We start from the raw sequence: 17,460 nt of genomic DNA on the forward strand, positions 1-17,460 counted from the left end.
CTACTCATGGAGCCCCTGGCAAACGCATTGAACTCGGCGAACATTCTATATCACCTGTATGCAGACGATATCTAACTTTATATGAAAATCACCTCACCAGAAGACTTCATCTCCCTCAACGCTATTCCAAAGAATACTCAAAGTTGGCTCACTGGCAACCACCTCCTGCTTAACCAAAAAAAAAACCGGAATTCCTCCTCATCTCCTCACCCAATCACACACCCAAGATAGAATTATGGTTGAAACATCAAACTTCCTATGACTGTGCTCCGCACATCATTGACTCCGCGAAATCCCTGGGAGTCACCACACTCAAACACCTGAACATGCAGGCGCAAATCACTAATGCCACCAAGGGAGCTAATCACCAGATGAGTATACTAAGGAAACGTAAACCCTTCCTCCCACAGGTCGACTTAAAAATAGCAGTAAAAGCCCTAGTGCTACCAAGATTAGACTATGGAAGCACCACTCTATGCGGTCTCCCCAAATACTGGCCGGCCCCGCTGAGGGCATCACTTAACACTGCCGTCAAACTGGTATCAGGAACTAAAAGAAATAACTACATCTCTCCGACCTTGAAAGTTCAGAACTGGCTGCCCTACGAGGCAAGAATACACCTAAAGATAGCTTGCATGACCCATAAAGCCCTGCATAGCAATACCCTCAGTTACTTAGCTCTAAAGCTAGAGCGATCAGGAGGATGCAGACAACTGCCAAGTGCGAGTTCACTACTGAAACCACAATCCTTCCATAAAAAGAAAACTGGTTGCAGAGCATTCTCAGGGATTGCACCCAAGGTTTTAAACTCACTACCTCCAGTGGTACGTGGAATCTCTTCCTTTACCTCCTTCAAAAAAGACGTAAAAATGCTTCTAATGAACAAATTTACAACCTAAGACTTTAATTCTATCTTGACCTCTAGTCACCTATGTGATCCATATATTATTGCCTACAGGTTTTATATTCAAGGCGAAAACCAAATGTGTGTTTACCACTTCAACCACCTAATGTTTAATAAATGAGTTTTGTGAAACGTTCTGAATCCCTCGTGGATCATTCTTTGTTGAATACTAGTCACCTATGCTATCCATACACTACTATCTACCTCTTTTGTACTGAATGGGGATTACCGAATGTATGTTTACTACCTCAACCATCTACTGTTTAATAACTGTATATTGTAAAGCGCTCTGATACCCTCGTGGGTCATGTTCGTGCTTTATAAAACTTTATAAAAAAATAAATGAATAAAATAAATGTTCAGAGGTAAGGGGCAGAGATGAGGCGAAGGTGTTAGTATCGAGTCAGGGTATTTCAGTGGTCGCTGCTCTAGGGGTGTGATGAGGGCTCAGGCTATTATGACGAAAAATGTTGGTTGAAACAAGCTGCAGGGTAATGGTAAATTAATGATGTTGGGTAATCTGATGAAGGTGGATAGGGTGGAGGGGAAGGGGGTGGAGCAATATAATTAGTGGGGAGAGGAGAGGATACAGAACGAGGTACCCGTGGGATGACTAAAGGGCTAGGATGAGCTTGGGTCAGGGAGGAAACATATTCATCACAGAAAGGTTGATGAGTAAGGAAAATTTAATAAAGTTATTCTAGGCATCGTTCAGATGCTTGGATGAGGATAATCCCATTATTATAAAGAGAGATGGTGGCCTCTGCTCGGCAAGCAATAGAGGGAGTTACCGAGAGTCTGAGACCTTGGGGAGTTTTCGTGGATTCAGTGATCTGGAGCAGAGAGCAAAGGGCTTTCCTTCATTGTGCTGGTCTTTTAGTGTAGAAGATAAGGTCATTTATGGTAGCTCCTTTATTCGTGCAGACATAGGGGGTGGAAATAGGGGTTTCTGGGAGAAATTTGAGAAGCCTGGGTTTTCAGTTCTTGAATACGCTTTTAGATAGTTTATGGGGGAATATGATATTGTAGTTTGGAGTCTAGTGATCTTCGAGAAAGGGAATCCATGGCTAAGGGCTCCAAATTTTCAGAGTGGAAAGAGGGGAGGGACCGGAGTACTACATGCTCACGTGCGGGGAAGCTGAGGGGAGTGGAGGAGAAGGGGGTATGGTCAGATGAAGGAAGGAAGGGATTGAGCAAATCATGGGGTGGCTGGAGCTGGAGGAAAGTTCCATCACTATGTTCTACAAAGACAGCCCATTAAACAGCAGCATCATGACAGAAGACGTCCAGAGAGAAGAAGATACTCTCTCTGTTTTGGGCTTCCCAGCGTTACATGCATGTGATTACTATGTGGCAATTAGCAAATCCTGAAGAGAGGGCCCAGCTGAGAATATAACAAAGGGAAATTGAAATACATTAGGTCAAACCAGAGTTTGCAATTAGGAAGATATAATCCAGATTAGAGGGATAGTGGGTATAGGATGAACAGTGGCCTAGGATGCACTTAAAAATTCGGTAGACCGAGCCAGTCAGGAAATTATTATTATTATTTTTTATTAAACAACTCCAGATAGTACATGAAAATACACGACAAATCCGTAAGTAAGAACATAATTAGAACATATATAATAATAATTTTTAAAAAAAGTAAGAGAAACAGAGAAAACAAAGAAAACATATAAGCGTGAAGCTAATACCAAAGTCATGTCAATATCAACTTTTGGATTAGCCAATTTACCAGCCCATAGTACTTCGGTGCGCTCTAGGTCATCCTCTAATTTTTCAAGAAGCATTGCATATATTATACCAATTCTGGTAGTAGTTTTACATATATTTTCTATAAGTGGCACCCTTCCCATTTAATCCTAGGTAATTTTAAGCTTACTATAGTATTAACTTGAATACATTTAAAATAATCAGCATTAGATATATTGAATTTTCCTTGCAGGCCCGAAAATGTTGCATGCATGTAATCACCTAAAAAGTCCCAGGCTGTGGCAATCCCCAGGCCTTCCCATTTTTTTGCAATGTCATCGTTTGCCTGCATTGGGAGCAATGAGGAGCGCCACAGAGGAGTGTATCGATTAAACTTAGGGATTAACATATATTTAGAGACTTTCGACCAGACTTTCCAAGCGCTAACTATAACTTTAAATTTTACATTTTTAAAATAGCTTGGCTCTAATTGGATGCAGGAGACCATTGGCCTTTTTACCTAATGCTAGCTCGAAGATAGAGGGTATTTCTAAGCCCCCTGCATTCACGGTGGATGGAGTGGTATTAATAAGTGGTGTCAGTTGTTGAAGAAAGGCCGCCCAAAAGTACAACAGCATATTAGGGATCGCTAGGCCACATCTATGTTGTGGGCGGGAAAGATATTTCAAGGATCTCCTAACTTTGCCGTACTGCCAAACAAATTTGGAGATCTGGGATTCGAGAGCCTTAATAAGATTATCCTCAATTATCAAGGGGATGGCCCGAAATAGATAGAGTACCCTAGGAAGTACATTCATTTTTAAGAAATTACCCCTGCCCACAATTGACAGGTGTAAGCTATTAACTCGGGTTACGTCTTTTCTAATGGTATTGATTAGAGGTTCATAATTAACTTTGGAGATACTTTGAACATCAGGACTTATGCATACCCCTAAATATGTTGCTTTTTCAGCTTTTCTAGAATCTGTGTGTTAGAAATGGCGATCTCTGGTTGGCTGAAGCTTGCGCCAAAGTCAGGCAGAGACCACCACTCTAGTCAGGGCAAGGAAGTCACCCACCAAGATAACCCCTGCTCACCTCCTTGGTAGCTTGGCACGAGCAGTCAGGCTTATCCCGGAGTAAGGTGTAAAGCGTTTGCGCGCACACCCAGCAACAACACCCAAGGCCCACCACAAAGGAAACTCCACGCAAGGTTATATATAAAAATAGCCTTTGTTTTATACCAAACACATTAGATACTAAACACACAATTTACACTGTGCCACCTGGCAAGGGCAGAATTTACAGGGGATTATATACACAGGACAGGGCCTCATGGACCACTGTTAGGAATAAGCACTTGGTAGCAGTAGCACTTGGTAGAAATAGCACTTCGCAAGAATAACACTTGGAGCATAGAATAATTGTAGCACAAAATAGCAACTGTAGCACACAACCAGTAACCACTGGTAGAAGGTAAGTACACACTACGCAACCCTAACCACCTAAGGCATATATCACGCAGGGCACCATGAACTCACTAGTATAACTATACTAGGTAAAACAACCTCCTAGGCATAAAAATACATTTAGAGGTATAGGCCAAAAAGCATTACACATGATGCAGAAATCATGTTAGGTAAGTATCACATTTGCGCAGAAATCACAGTAGGCAAATATCACATTTGTGCAAAAATCACTTGAGGCAAAACATGTACCCCACGCAAGAGCACAACACATAAACTGTCCCCAGGCCAACTTGACCTCTCAGGGGCTGAAACGCCCTGTGCCCAGCAAAGTCAGGCCCGGCTGCACAGGCAGCAAAAGAAGATTGCGCAAGGACTAAACGAAGCAGCTGCCCACTAAGTGCTGGGCAGCTGGGGAAACTGAGCCTGGCACCAGAGTGCCCCCTGGCTCTTCTTCTGGGGCTCTCAAATAAACAATGGGGCCCAAAACAACAAGGGAGCCTTGTGGGCTCGAGATGCACAATGGTCCTAAATCATGCTAGAGCCTCGTAGGCTCTGATTAAGTTGCTGCCAACTGGGGGGAGCGGCCCGCTGCCAGCCTGGGCCGCTCTGCCTCCCGAAATGCCCCCAAACTGGTGGAGCCTCTCGAGCTCGAACACCAATGCCCCACGTTGGAGCCTCGGGCTCTGAAACAAAAATGCCCCAGTCGTTGGAGTCCCCCCTCTGGGGACTTGGAAACATAAGAAATGCCCAGATTCGTTGGAGTCTCGCTCGGGGGACTCGAGATAGCAAAAATGCCCCTCGGAGCCCCTCGTGGACTCTGAAACAGAGGAAGCGCTACACGTAGCTGAGGAGCGACCGGCGGGGACGCCCGCACTCACCGGCTGGTTGGGAGGCGGCGACTCTTCTCTGCAGCAGTAGGGGAAGCCCTCTCCCCTTTGCTTCCTCCCGGCTCCTCAAAGCAGCGGCCGGACTCTGCCACAGGCGGGGCTCTCCCCTGGCACAGGACCCCGCGGCCTCACACACTGCTTTCGGTCTTCGCGGAGGCTCTTCAGGGTCGTCGCAGGCAGAGCGGCAGCCCCTCGTAATCCGATTTGCGGCGGTCGCGGCGGACACACGGGGTAGTCTCCCCAGTTAAGAACAGGTCCCTGGCAGGGTGGGCACCCGCCAGGGATATATAAAAAAAAAACTGTAAATGAGCGGGTTGACACCCGCGCCGCGGATGGGCAGACAAGGGGGGGGGTGAATCCCCACGCCGGAGAATCACTCGAGGCAGGGATCACGGCTCCAGCGGCGCCAATGCACTGGTTTTAGAAGGGGGAGGCCAGCACTCCCCAGGGATGGAAGACAGGAATCCCCAAAGTCCAGGGCAAAGTTCAGGACAAAGTCCATGGATGCAGGCAAAAAGGGGGGGGGTAAAGGCTGGGCCCAAGGGCCAGCTTACAGGGCCCTCCAGGCAGAGAGGCAGTCCCCAGTGGCGGTCCTCCTGGAGCCCAGCTGCAGCAGGCCTCCCTCCAGCCAAAAGTTTAGGGGTGAACCTGCCCGAAGGGCCAAGTCCAACACTGTAAAATCGATGTTATCAGTACACAATATGATCGTTTTATCCTTATTGAGGGAGTATCCAGAGTAATAGCCGAATACTTGTGCAATAGCCTCAATTTCTATAATTGATTCAGCCGGATCAGGTGTTAAGACTGCGACGTCATCAGCGTAGGCTAATATTTTTGTTTCATATACTCCGACCACCACTGGTTTAATTATTTGATTTTCTAAAAATCTCAAAATCAGGGGATTAATGTAAAGAGCGAACAAGATCGGGGAGCAGGGGCACCCTTGTCTACTACCTCTTGAAATTTAAATCCGGCATCTAGGAGGATCATTGACATCTGGCCCCCCGTCCCGGACATGACGTCAAATAGTCAGGTAGCTCTGCAAGTGTGGTCCGTGGTGCCTTTTCAGGGGATAAAACCATGCTGCCACTGGGAGACCAGATGTTCAACAACCCTCCCGAGCCGATTAGCCATGATTTTAGTGTATAGTTTTGAGTCGGAATTGATTAGTGAGATTGGGCAATATGATGATGGTACCTCGGTAGGTTTGTCTTTTTTAGGGACAATAATTATGTTTGTATCTGTCCATGACTCGGGCGAAGTGCCATTCCATTGAATACCAAGAAATAGGTAAAGTAGGAGAGGCAATATAAACTCCCCCAGGATTTTGTATAATTCTAGGGGAATTTTGTCTGGCCCTGCGGCTTTAAAAGAGGCTAGTTCGGATAGGGCCAATTGTAGCTCTGTAAGAGTAATTTCTTTCTCTAGTTCTTCTTTAGTAATTGTTTCCAAACCCCTGCCCATATTTGTAACAAACTCATTTAAGAATTTTTTTTCGTTTCCTCTCCGTTGACTGAACTATCATTCTGGTGAAGTTTTTTATAGTAATGTTTAAATACCTCAACTATATCTTCTGTTTGTGTATATACGTGATTATCTACTTTAATGGATGAGATCGCATTAAAAGAGATTTTCTGTCTTGTAAGCAAGGCCAGTTGTTTACCTACCCTTTCACCATTTTCATAAACATTTCTTTTGGTGGGCTCTACATATCTCTGCTGATTTCTGGGTCAACCCATTATTTAAGTCCGTTTTTAATAGTAAAATTTGGCGCATTGAGTCTTTCCCATCAACCCCTTGAGCTATGTGTTCCTCTGCTATTCTAGCGAGCTCGCCCATCCTTCGGCTGTTCTCAACGTCTCGTTGTTTTTTTATTCTGGCTACATAGCTAACCGTTTCCCCCCTAAGGGCAGCTTTAAAACAGTCCCATACCACACATATAGTTGCACTATAACGGTTGATATAAAAAAATCTCGGAGCCCAATTCTTGATGTACTCAATATAGTCCCTATTAACCAAACGTTTCCTATCAAATGTCCAATTGGAACGTTGTCTAGCAAAGTTGGCTAGGTCAATTGTGAGAGCAAGAGCATTATGATCTGAGACTAACTTGGGATGTTTAGAAACTGTTTGATAAAATCCGTGTTGCAAGTATATAGTCAATTCTGACATATTTATTATGGGGATATGAAAAATATGTATAACCTGGGTCTAGTTGATTTTTAACAGTCCAAATATCAACCATGTCGTAGTTGTCACTAAGTAAGCTAATAGCGTTAAATTCTTTGGGTTTTTGACCTACATATTTCTGCTTCTTTTGTTTATTAAATGTGGGCCCGCGCGAGATGTTAAAATCGCCGCAAAATTAAGTGATCCTGACCAAGAGGCAACTTTGAGTTCCAGGTTCTCAAAAATAGAGGGATCATCCTGGTTTGACCCGTAAACTGAGCAGAGAGTTAAGCCCAGAGCCAGTTCAATGATAACCCATCTGCCTTGGGAGTCTGCTGACTTTCGTGTGGACTGACCCATAGAGTTTTTAGCTAATATAGCTACCCCACAGGTGTTTGACGTTTGAATAGTACTTGCTAGCAGATTGTCCCCCTGACTTTTAATAAATCTATTTTGCCCCAGGGCAGCTGGGTTTCTTGGAGACATATTATGTCAAAAGAGTTTTGGTTAATCATTTCACTCACCCGCCCCGCTTATTCTTATCATGAAGTCCAGCCACATTCCAACTGCATATAGTTAGCCTCCCCATAAAAATTTGTGTTTAGGTTCCATGGGTGCTCGCATTATTCTAGCGATTTTTATTTTTTTACATGTTACGTTCTCTTTTGTTGTAGCTGTTGTTTGTATCACTAGTAGTTTCCATTTCCATTTTCAAATCTTGAGTTGGTTTTTTAAAGAAGTTTTAGCCCCCTGCCCTTCCTCCACCCTTCCTCCGCCCCCACCCCCCACCCAATTCACACCCGAAATAAGACAAACAGACGCCATAAGATTCTGGTATTGATGGACATGCAACACGTTATCAGAGCCCGACCTATCAACTAATTCCCTTGTACAAATAAAGACACCGATCTAGACGATTGAATCATAGAAATTGAAAGATATATGGGATCTATCCCCCTACCTATCCGAATTGTGAGAAAATTAAACCTATAACAATACTGTATCATTGTCCTCCTTACAATCACGTAATCCAGCACCCCTTTAGGATGCACATTTAAGTGGCTGTGTCTGAGGATAGTAAGTTTATTTTAATCCATCCAGGTATTCCTTTGCTTTGATCTCGGAAAGGAAGAATTTTGTCTGGCCCCCATAGACAACTTTAAGCCATGCAGGATTGTTTAGATAAGCCAGTGCCTTCTTATACTGGAACGGCTTAAATAACTGGTGCAGGCTCCATCTTCTTTCCACGGTTGAGTGGCAGAAGTTGCGGCGTACAAAGTAGGAGATCCCGTTGGAGGTGCGCTTGGCTTCAGGTCTGGCCTTTTCAAAGATTTCCTGCCGGAGCAAAAAATTGCCAAAAAAAAACAAGGATAGCTCTGGGGTAAGCCCCAGGTTTCGCCGGCATTTTCAAAGTAAATGGCATACGGTGGGCCTGCTGGATTTCTAAATCCCAATTTCAACTAGATAGTTCAGGCAGAGAGTCACAGAGAAGTTTGATCACGAAAGAGCGGGTGTCCTCCCCTTCTGCGGTTTCTGGTACCCCCAAAATGTGTTGATTGTTCCTGCGATGGCGGTTTTCAAAATCGTCAAGTTTCCACCTAACGTCCGCCAGCTCCGATTCAGGAGACCGATTCTAGCACCAAGACGCTTGAGGGCATTCGTGCGCTGTACAAATTTTATTAACATTAACATGAGACTCAACCCGCTCTTAGTTTGCAGTAAGCTCTGATTCGTTCAATAGCATCCTAGATTCCATCTCTGTCAGTCGGTCCCCAAAAGAGCTACAAGTTCTTGTTAATTTTCGAACCACCCCTTGTACTTTACGTAGGGCTGCTTGTGCCCATCACCCATCCTGTGAAGTTTCTTCGCGGTGGGCTGCTATTGCTTGCAGCACCGTGTCAAGAGTTGTAGGTGGTGGACCAGTAAGTATTGGTTGGTCTGACTGTGGTGCGTGACCTGCTAGAGAGGAGGGGCGGGTGAATTGATCAGTAGGGGTATAGTCCCTAGCCAGCTCTGCTCCCACATGTGGTTTCTTTCCTCGTTTATTAGCTGTCTTGGACTTAGGCTTAATGGTAAAAGTTTCTACGTTATCTTCACTCATACTGCCAGTTTCGTCAGTTAGGTATGACGTAGAGTTGTCAGACTACCCGGCTTCTAATTCTGCATCATCGGAGAAAGAAAATAAATCGCTAGCTTCTTTCTCTGTTTCTACATGTATTTCAACATTGTCAATATTTTGTTTGTCAGGAGGGTTGATGGTATCCGACATTACAGAGAAATTTGCCGCCCCAGCCTGAGTTGTTTGAAGAATAGTCTTGCTCACCCCACATCCAGCATCTATTAATCCTGTTTCTCCTCCCTCAATAGTTACTGCTGTGTCAAAGTTTCTAACAATAATATTTTCAGGGCTAGGATTGCTTACTTCGAGGGTTGCTAGGGTTGCTGTGGCTTCGTGGTGGTCTCCTGAAGCCTCCGGGGTATTGTTCTCAGCGATCCTCCAATTCTTACCCCCGGGTCCATCCGTCAACGTGAGACCATCTACTGCAGCGATCACCTCTGGCGTCTCTGCCTCACTGGTAGACTTTGCCTGGCGCTTCCTCTCGAGATCCGGAAGCAATGCAGGGCCTATGCGCAACAGATCCACAACAGTTGGGCCGGTCGCGTCTTTCCTTGCATCATTCTTCCGGGTCGCAGCTCCTTGCCTCAGCGATTCTACAGCAGTGGACGCTAAGGCAGCCTTCACCACCTCTCCCGCTATCTCCGCCGCTCCTTCGGGATTGCTGACACCGCGCCGGTCAGCCCGCTCAGCCATGTCCCGCTGGGCAGACTTGCCGCTCTTGCTCATGCCGCGGCTGACAGTGGAGCCGCAGCTATCATTGGGGCCATCACGGTGTTGTTGCCACAGTTGCTGGTCTCGATGGTCTTCGCAAGGTAGGCGCAGCTTTCGCACTTAGGTTGGGTCTGGGTTTCCGAGAGTGGTCTTAGAACAAGTCTTAGGACGGCCCAGCCGATAACTGTACAGAGAGTGGTTATTTGATTAAAAGCCAGGCTGGGTAGTTTCATGCGGCTCTCGAGCATTCTGCTATCACTGCTCTCACTGATCACTCAAAGCCGTAGTTTGCCTAGTCATCGGGGTAGTCGGTAGTCTTACAGCATGACATGTTGAGAGCTCTGAAGCTGTGTATGCATTGCGGTCAGTGACAGACCGCCATCTTGCCTCCTCTTCCAGTCTGGAAATCTAAGCAGAATTAGTAAACTACAACATTCTAAGATGGCCGCCACCTTGGAAATACTTAGAAGCTATAGAACATGATAGTCCTTCTTTCATGTCCATAAGAAGGACATGCTAAGTCCTATGTCAATATCTAGATTCCTAGAGTCTTAGAGGCACCACCATTTTAGATTGGGCAGGGTCCTTACATGGGGAGAGGGTCGATACATGATGCAGGACCTACAAGGCCCAGATAGAGTCCCTTTACACCACAAGGGCCCCAAACACAATCAGTGCACAACAGGCTCCTGTAATCAGGCCTTGAGATACCAGCGAGGGCAATCCTCCCAAAAAATTGAGTTACTAGTGAATGAAACCAGGCACCTCCATGAACAATAAGATTTGATGTAGGGCACAACATCCTGATATCCATTTTGCTGTCTTGAGTCTTTCTGAGTCATCTCTTACTTTAAGAGCTGTTCTTGTTTTAACAAAACATTGACCATATGCATCTACCTAAAGCTGTAACTAGTATATGTGTGCTATGCGAGCGCCCTTTTTTGCTAAGTTACTCTACGAACACCTTTGCTGAAATAAATAAGATGTGGCATGTTTAACCCGTTGACCGCGGCGGGAATTCTGCCGCGGTGCGGGTGATTTATAACTGGGCATGGTCAGGACGGCCCCCGGCCGTCCTCCGCACACGACCATTGTGACGTCAGATGGCCGGAGGTCGTCCGACGCCTGCAAAGGGTTAAAGGAACTTTTATGCAAATATCTCTGTATGGTTGAATGAGTCTTAAATATGTCTTCATAAGTTTCAACAATAGTAATAAATGAGAAACTTTTACAATCAATTAAAAATTGTATATGCACATTCCGGTATTTTCCATTTAAGTAATTTAAATCTCTTTACATCCTACAGAAAACAATCCTTGATTGCACAAAATGTTTAAGAATAATGAAGATAGTACTGTAACTCTGCAAAAGCAAAGTCCGAAACATTGAGTTCCAGTATTCAGGAAAACATAAGTGCTGACAGAGGCAGTCGAACCTGAACATAAACGGACAGATATTGGGAAGTACCGTCACAGGCAATTCGGTGGTTCTACGAGTCTCAGTTGTGCACCTCCGTGCCTCAAGATGAAAAAATGACCTCTAGAAAATTAAAGCAACACTGATCAACCACTTCTTCTGTAAGCATGTCCAATACCAGCTCTGATCATGAGGTGGTTACAGCAGTACTCTGCTTCCTAAAGTGATATCAGACCACTATTCAGTGCTGGGGGTGTATTGTAAACTCGTTCAGGCCATTCCACAGCAACCAGCGAAAAGCACAGTTAACTGAAAGTTAAAAGAAATGGGTTTCTGCTATTTGAAACACAGAGTACTGTCCCAGTGTGCACCGACCAGAAGGAAGATGGATCTTTACCCGCAAGCTTGCCGAACCATTATCCAGTCTAAAGACACAATCACCCACAAAGCAGCCTTACACATGTTATGAGTGTGGCGAGTATTTGGTGACCTTTTCACTTTAGTGTTTAATCGGAAAGCAAGTCATGTTGGCCCTTCCGAAAGCACAATCAAGAGATGTAGAAAGATACATACCTGACTCAAAGACACTAACCAAGAAAGAAAAAGCATACACTTGCAGTGAATGTGGAAGTAGTTTTTCCGAATCATCTAAGCTCATGAATCATCAGCGAACACACACAGGGCAAAAGCCATTCAAGTGCAGTGAATGTGGGAAGAGCTTTAAATATTTACCAAGCCTAAAACGGCATAAGCGAACACACACAGGGGAAAAATCATTCAAGTGCAATGAATGTGGAAAGAGCTTTATATGTTTATCAAACCTAAAACAGCATCAGAGAACACACAATAGAGAAAAACCATCTGTTTGCAGTGAATGTCTGAAGCACTTTAATCGATTATCACACCTAAAACGGCATCAGAAAACACACACAGGGGAAAAATCATTCGAGTGCAGTGAATGTGGAAGTAGTTTTAGTGAATCTTCAACATTAAGGGTTCATGAGCGAACACACACTGGAGAAAAACCATACCATTGCAGTAAATGTGGAAGTAGTTTTAGTCAATATTCAACATTAAGGCTTCATCAGCGAGCACACACTGGAGAAAAACCATTCCAGTGCAGTGAATGTGTGAAAAGCTTTATAAGTATATCAAACCTAAAACAGCATCAGCGAACACACACTGGAGAAAAAACATTCAAGTGCAGTGAATGTGTGAAGAGCTTTAGTCTATTATCAAACCTAAAACGGCATCAGAAAACGCACACTGGGGAAAAACCATTCAGTGCAATGAATGTGGGAAGAGCTTTATATGTTTATCAGACCTAAAACGGCACCAGAGAACACACACTGGGAAAAAACCTTTCATGTGCAATGAATGTGGGAAGAGCTTTTGTCAATTATCAAACCTAAAACGGCATCAGGGAGCACACACTGGGGAAAAACCATTCAAGTGCAATGATTGTGTAAAGAGATTTTGTTTCTTATCAGAGTTATATAGACATCAGCGAACACACCTTGAAGAAAAACCATTCAAGTGCAATGACTATGGGAAGACCTTTATATATTTATCAGACCTAAAATGGCATCAGAGAACACACAATGGAGAAAAACCATATGTTTGCAGTGAATGTCTGAAGCACTTTAATCGATTATCACACCTAAAACGGCATCAGAAAACACACACAGGGGAAAAATCATTCAAGTGCAGTGAATGTGGAAGTAGTTTTAGTGAGTCTTCAACATTAAAGATTCATGAGCGAACACACACTGGCGAAAAACCATACCATTGCAGTGAATGTGGAAGTAGTTTTAGTCAATATTCAACATTAAGGCTTCATCAGCGAACACACACTGGAGAAAAACCATTCCAGTGCAGTGAATGTGTGAAAAGCTTTATATGTTTATCAAACCTAAAACAGCATCAGCGAACACACACTGGAGAAAAAACATTCAAGTGCAATGAATGTGTGAAGAGCTTTAGTTTATTATCAAACCTAAAACGGCATCAGAAAACACACACTGGAGAAAAAATATTCAAGTGCAGTGAATGTATGAAGAGCTTTAGTCTATTATCAAACCTAAAACGGCACCAGAAAACACACACTGGGGAAAAACCATTCAAGTGCAATGCATGTGGGAAGAGCTTTTGTCAATTATCAAACCTAAAACGGCATCAGGGAGCACACACTGGGGAAAAACCCTTCAAGTGCATTGAATGTAGAAGTATTTTTAGTGACTCATCAACATTAATGATTCATCAGCGAAGACACACAGGAGAAAAACCATATCATGGCAGTGAACGTGAAAAAACTTTTGTCAATCTTCAAACCTAAAAAAACATCAGCGAGCACACCACCATCACCATCAATGAAGGTGTCTATTCTCTGCTATTGTTTATTTCCCTACAGCTAGGAAAAACATGAAATATCAGGAAACCCATTGGGAGACTAGCACAAAGTGGACTAAAAGTAAAGAAACATTGTTGGTTTTTATTCTGTGAGAAAGTTTTAACTAAAGAAATCTAAGCACACCTGACGATGCTACCTGTAAAATAAACACCATGAACAATGCTTGGACTAACAAGGGTATTTGCAGCTAATTTTAGAGATTAGTACTAAAACATATAAACCCAACTCACCCAAAACAATTTAACAAGCTCAAAATGAAGATTCTTCAGAGCTGGCTGTGGTTTTTGTCATTTTATGTATCATTAATTGTTCTGTGACATTGGCCAGAGAACTGTGCAGAAAAGCAGAAGTGAAAGCAGGAGAATATGACCTGCAGCTCTCTGGGTTAACTCTTGCAGTGCATGACATTTACCTCTGAAGCTCTGATATAGAACAACTGAGGACACAAAATTCTTCAGCCATGAAAATTATGATTACGTTTTAACTGTGAAACTATGTGACAACAATTGAATTGATTTTACTCTTTTGATCTGTCCTTACGATGTAGCAACTCTTATACAATTATGTTCAAAATTAGACAATGCAGCTATATAGAAATAGGCAATGGATGAATGTGGAAGTATGCCTGTATATTTTCAGTAGGGACCATGCACCAACTAAGTGCTGAATATTGATCATCTCCATCGCAATTGCATTGCAAATGCTTTTTTGATACACTGTTTTTTAAATTGAGTATCTGTCTCCGTGATACATTGTTCTCTAAATTTTTGGAAACAAAAATATAAAATGATATATAAATAATATAAAAAGATAACATTGGCACAAATAAAAATGTATTGTAGAAAACTCATTATACTTGGTTGTTCACAATTTGTCTTTTCCTAATTCAAAGGTTCACTTTGTTATTATATTTCCTAACTGTTTTTTTCACACTTGTAGAACAAATGATGATCATAGTCCCAATTTCTGTCTATGAGCCGTACTCGTCAGCACATTACACAACCTCGCATTTCATTAGCGGCAAAAAAGTTAAAATCTCATAGAAACGTAGCCCTACACCTGGTTAGGAAAAACCCAGGCAACACAAGCTTATTTAACAACTACAAGCAAACACGAAAAGCCTTCAAATCATCTATATACAGGGAAAAACATATGGCGTCTGATCAGTTCTGGCTGAAGCTGGTTCACGTAAGCAAGAACTCCAACACAAAGTTATTCTGGTCTCTAGTTAACTTGGGTCCTTTAGGTAGAAGTGGGCATGGTAGCGCAAATATAACCTCAGAAGAATGGACTCAGTTTTTATCTAAACATTTCCGCGACAACTCAAACAGGGACGGTCATTCTAGCCCCCATCAACTAATTTAGAGTTATTACCTTTTGAAGCCAAACGCATTGGTAAGACCTAGCCTAACAACTTAGCTAATCAGCGAAGCGAAGACCCCATGATGGAGACCTTGATGACACCAGAATTGTTAAGAAACAACATAGCCCGTACAATCAGGAAAGCAAGGTCAGAAGGAGCTCCTGGGCCTAACAGTCTTCCTCAAGCTCTGTTTAAATCGGACAAAGATTTGTGGTCAGACCTCTTGGCCTCCGTGTTTTCATACTGTAGGATAAACCATTACATCCCGGAGTCCTGGAAAGGCGCTATTATCCACCCAATCTATAAAAGTGGAAAGAGAAATGACCCTAAGAACTTCTGAATGATAGCTCTCCTCGACATCGAATCTAAATACTATGCCAGGATTTTACTGGAAGAGCTGTCGGCCTGGGCCGAATCAACAAAGCGCCTTCCCTTCAACCAGATTGCCTTCGAGGCAAACTCCGGAACAATGAGTAACCTACTTGCATTATCTCTTTTGATGCAGAAAGCGGGAGTCCAAGGTATCCTACTTCACTGCTGCTTTGTGGACTACAAAGCGGCTTTTGACTTGGTGCAGAAGGCCGTCTGTGGCTAAAAGTTAGAGAGCTGGGGCATACATCTGGCCCTCTTACCCCCTTCAGTGCGGCGTGAGTTTTCGCGCTGTGCTGAAGGTTCTATTAAGTGGGCAGGGCCGTGACAGAGCGGTTCCGTCATTAGCACAGCCCACCCGGCACTCATGATGGAACCGCTCCGTCATGAGCACCGAAGGGTTTAACAGCCATAATTCAACTTCATTCGAAAATCTAGATAAGAATAAAGTTGGGAGATGGGGGTGCCATGTCTCAAGGGAGATTTCGCCAATAGCGGTGGTTCCACTCCTTTTTAACTTGTTTATTTCAGACCTATCTCCTTTACTTACCAATGTCCATTCTTATCCCCCTCAAATAGACAGACCCCGCATTAGCAGTTTGTTATATGCTGACGACATTGTGTTACTGAGCCAAACAAAAGTAGGACTATAGAGGTTACTTGATCAGCTGCTCCCCTACACAACAATAAAGTCACTTGATCTGAATTTGCCAACAAAATTATTTTCTTTTGGGAAGCGGAAGCAGCAGAGAGGTGGTTGGTCCTTTAATAATAAAAACATTGTAACAGTATATCATTAAAAATATTTTGGAATTTTTTCGGACGCCAGAGGCTCCTTTGTAAAGCAGAAAGAGGCAGTATCCTATCCGCCCTCTTACAGTCAGCACGTGCCGCCTTCCATAAAGAAACAGGGCTAATGTAGCAGTGCATCAGTTTCGTGTTCCTGTTTCCTCATGTATCCCCTAATCCAACATCATGGTTAATGTGGTCTCGTGGAATGTACATGGTCTAGGTCACCCTGTGAAACGTCAAAAGGTATTTCTGAAGTAAAAATTAGCTTTCGTGCCGGAAAGGAGAGCATTCCACACTACAAGATTATCTTATTCTGACAATTTCAGCTCTGACCCACAGTGCAAAAGGTACCAGTAAAAAACAAGCATGGAAACAAACATGACGGGTTCCTGATTGTTTTGCTGCACAGCTCGGGGCAAAGACTACTTACCAGCATCTCTTTAGCACCCTGTTGGATTCCTTGGTCTGCTGTTTGGTTTCCCCCCGCCGCCGCCGCTGTTGGACATCGCGAGCGGCCGCCAAGCGGGGGAAACCACATTTCCCAGAACTCCTGAGGAACACGCCCACTCCATTACGTGCCCAGTGGGGCACAAAAGACCGTGAGTGCTCTCACGTCGCGGGACGCGCACGGGCATCGCCGGGAGAAGCCTGGGACAAGGGCGGGGTAGTCCTAGGCTGTCACAGGCCAGAAGAGGCTAGGCTGGGCCCCCTCTCTTGGCCTGTTTGTAGGAAAAGGTACTGTCAAAAAGAAACAAATAATGTACACCCAATTCTGTTGTAAATCTTATGTAGTATATCAAACATACGGCCGGGGCGTGATCCTTTGATTTGGGGATGTGTACACTAACAATGTCTAAAAGAAAGGGTACAGTGGGAACACTGGACGATTTCATTACACGAACTGAAAAGGCTTTGGACCAAGAAATCGAATATGCCCAGAGGAGGTTATCCCTTGACCCTTCTAGACTCCCCACATATACGGTAGTCAGGGAGGCACAACCATTAGAAAATTCCCTACCTGTTGTAGCAATACAACAGGATCAGTTAGAGCACACCTTAGACCAACCGACTACCCTAATCGATTCAGAAATACAAAGCCCAAAGACGAGTCCCGGAATATATACTAGGCTGCGGGCCCAAAAGTCGTCAGTCACAA

The 17,460-nt window shown here is 43.9% G+C and overlaps 1 protein-coding gene across 1 annotated transcript in view; it reads left to right on the top strand.

The window, feature by feature from the left end:
* The window catches only part of LOC147737761 (uncharacterized), a 39,518-nt gene extending 25,696 nt beyond the window's left edge, over window positions 1-13,822 (top strand). Inside the window, exons 2-3 of the mRNA XM_086935267.1 lie at window positions 11,261-12,656; window positions 12,824-13,822. Of these exons, the coding sequence (XP_086791393.1) occupies window positions 11,895-12,656; window positions 12,824-13,705 (1,644 nt within the window). The 5' untranslated portion in view covers window positions 11,261-11,894 and the 3' untranslated portion in view covers window positions 13,706-13,822. The remainder of the gene's footprint in view (window positions 1-11,260; window positions 12,657-12,823) is intronic.
* Window positions 13,823-17,460: the final 3,638 nt, after the last annotated feature.

The sequence above is a fragment of the Lissotriton vulgaris genome, chromosome 1_1 (assembly GCF_964263255.1).
Source record: "Lissotriton vulgaris chromosome 1_1, aLisVul1.2, whole genome shotgun sequence".
Classification (NCBI taxonomy): Eukaryota; Metazoa; Chordata; class Amphibia; order Caudata; family Salamandridae; genus Lissotriton; species Lissotriton vulgaris.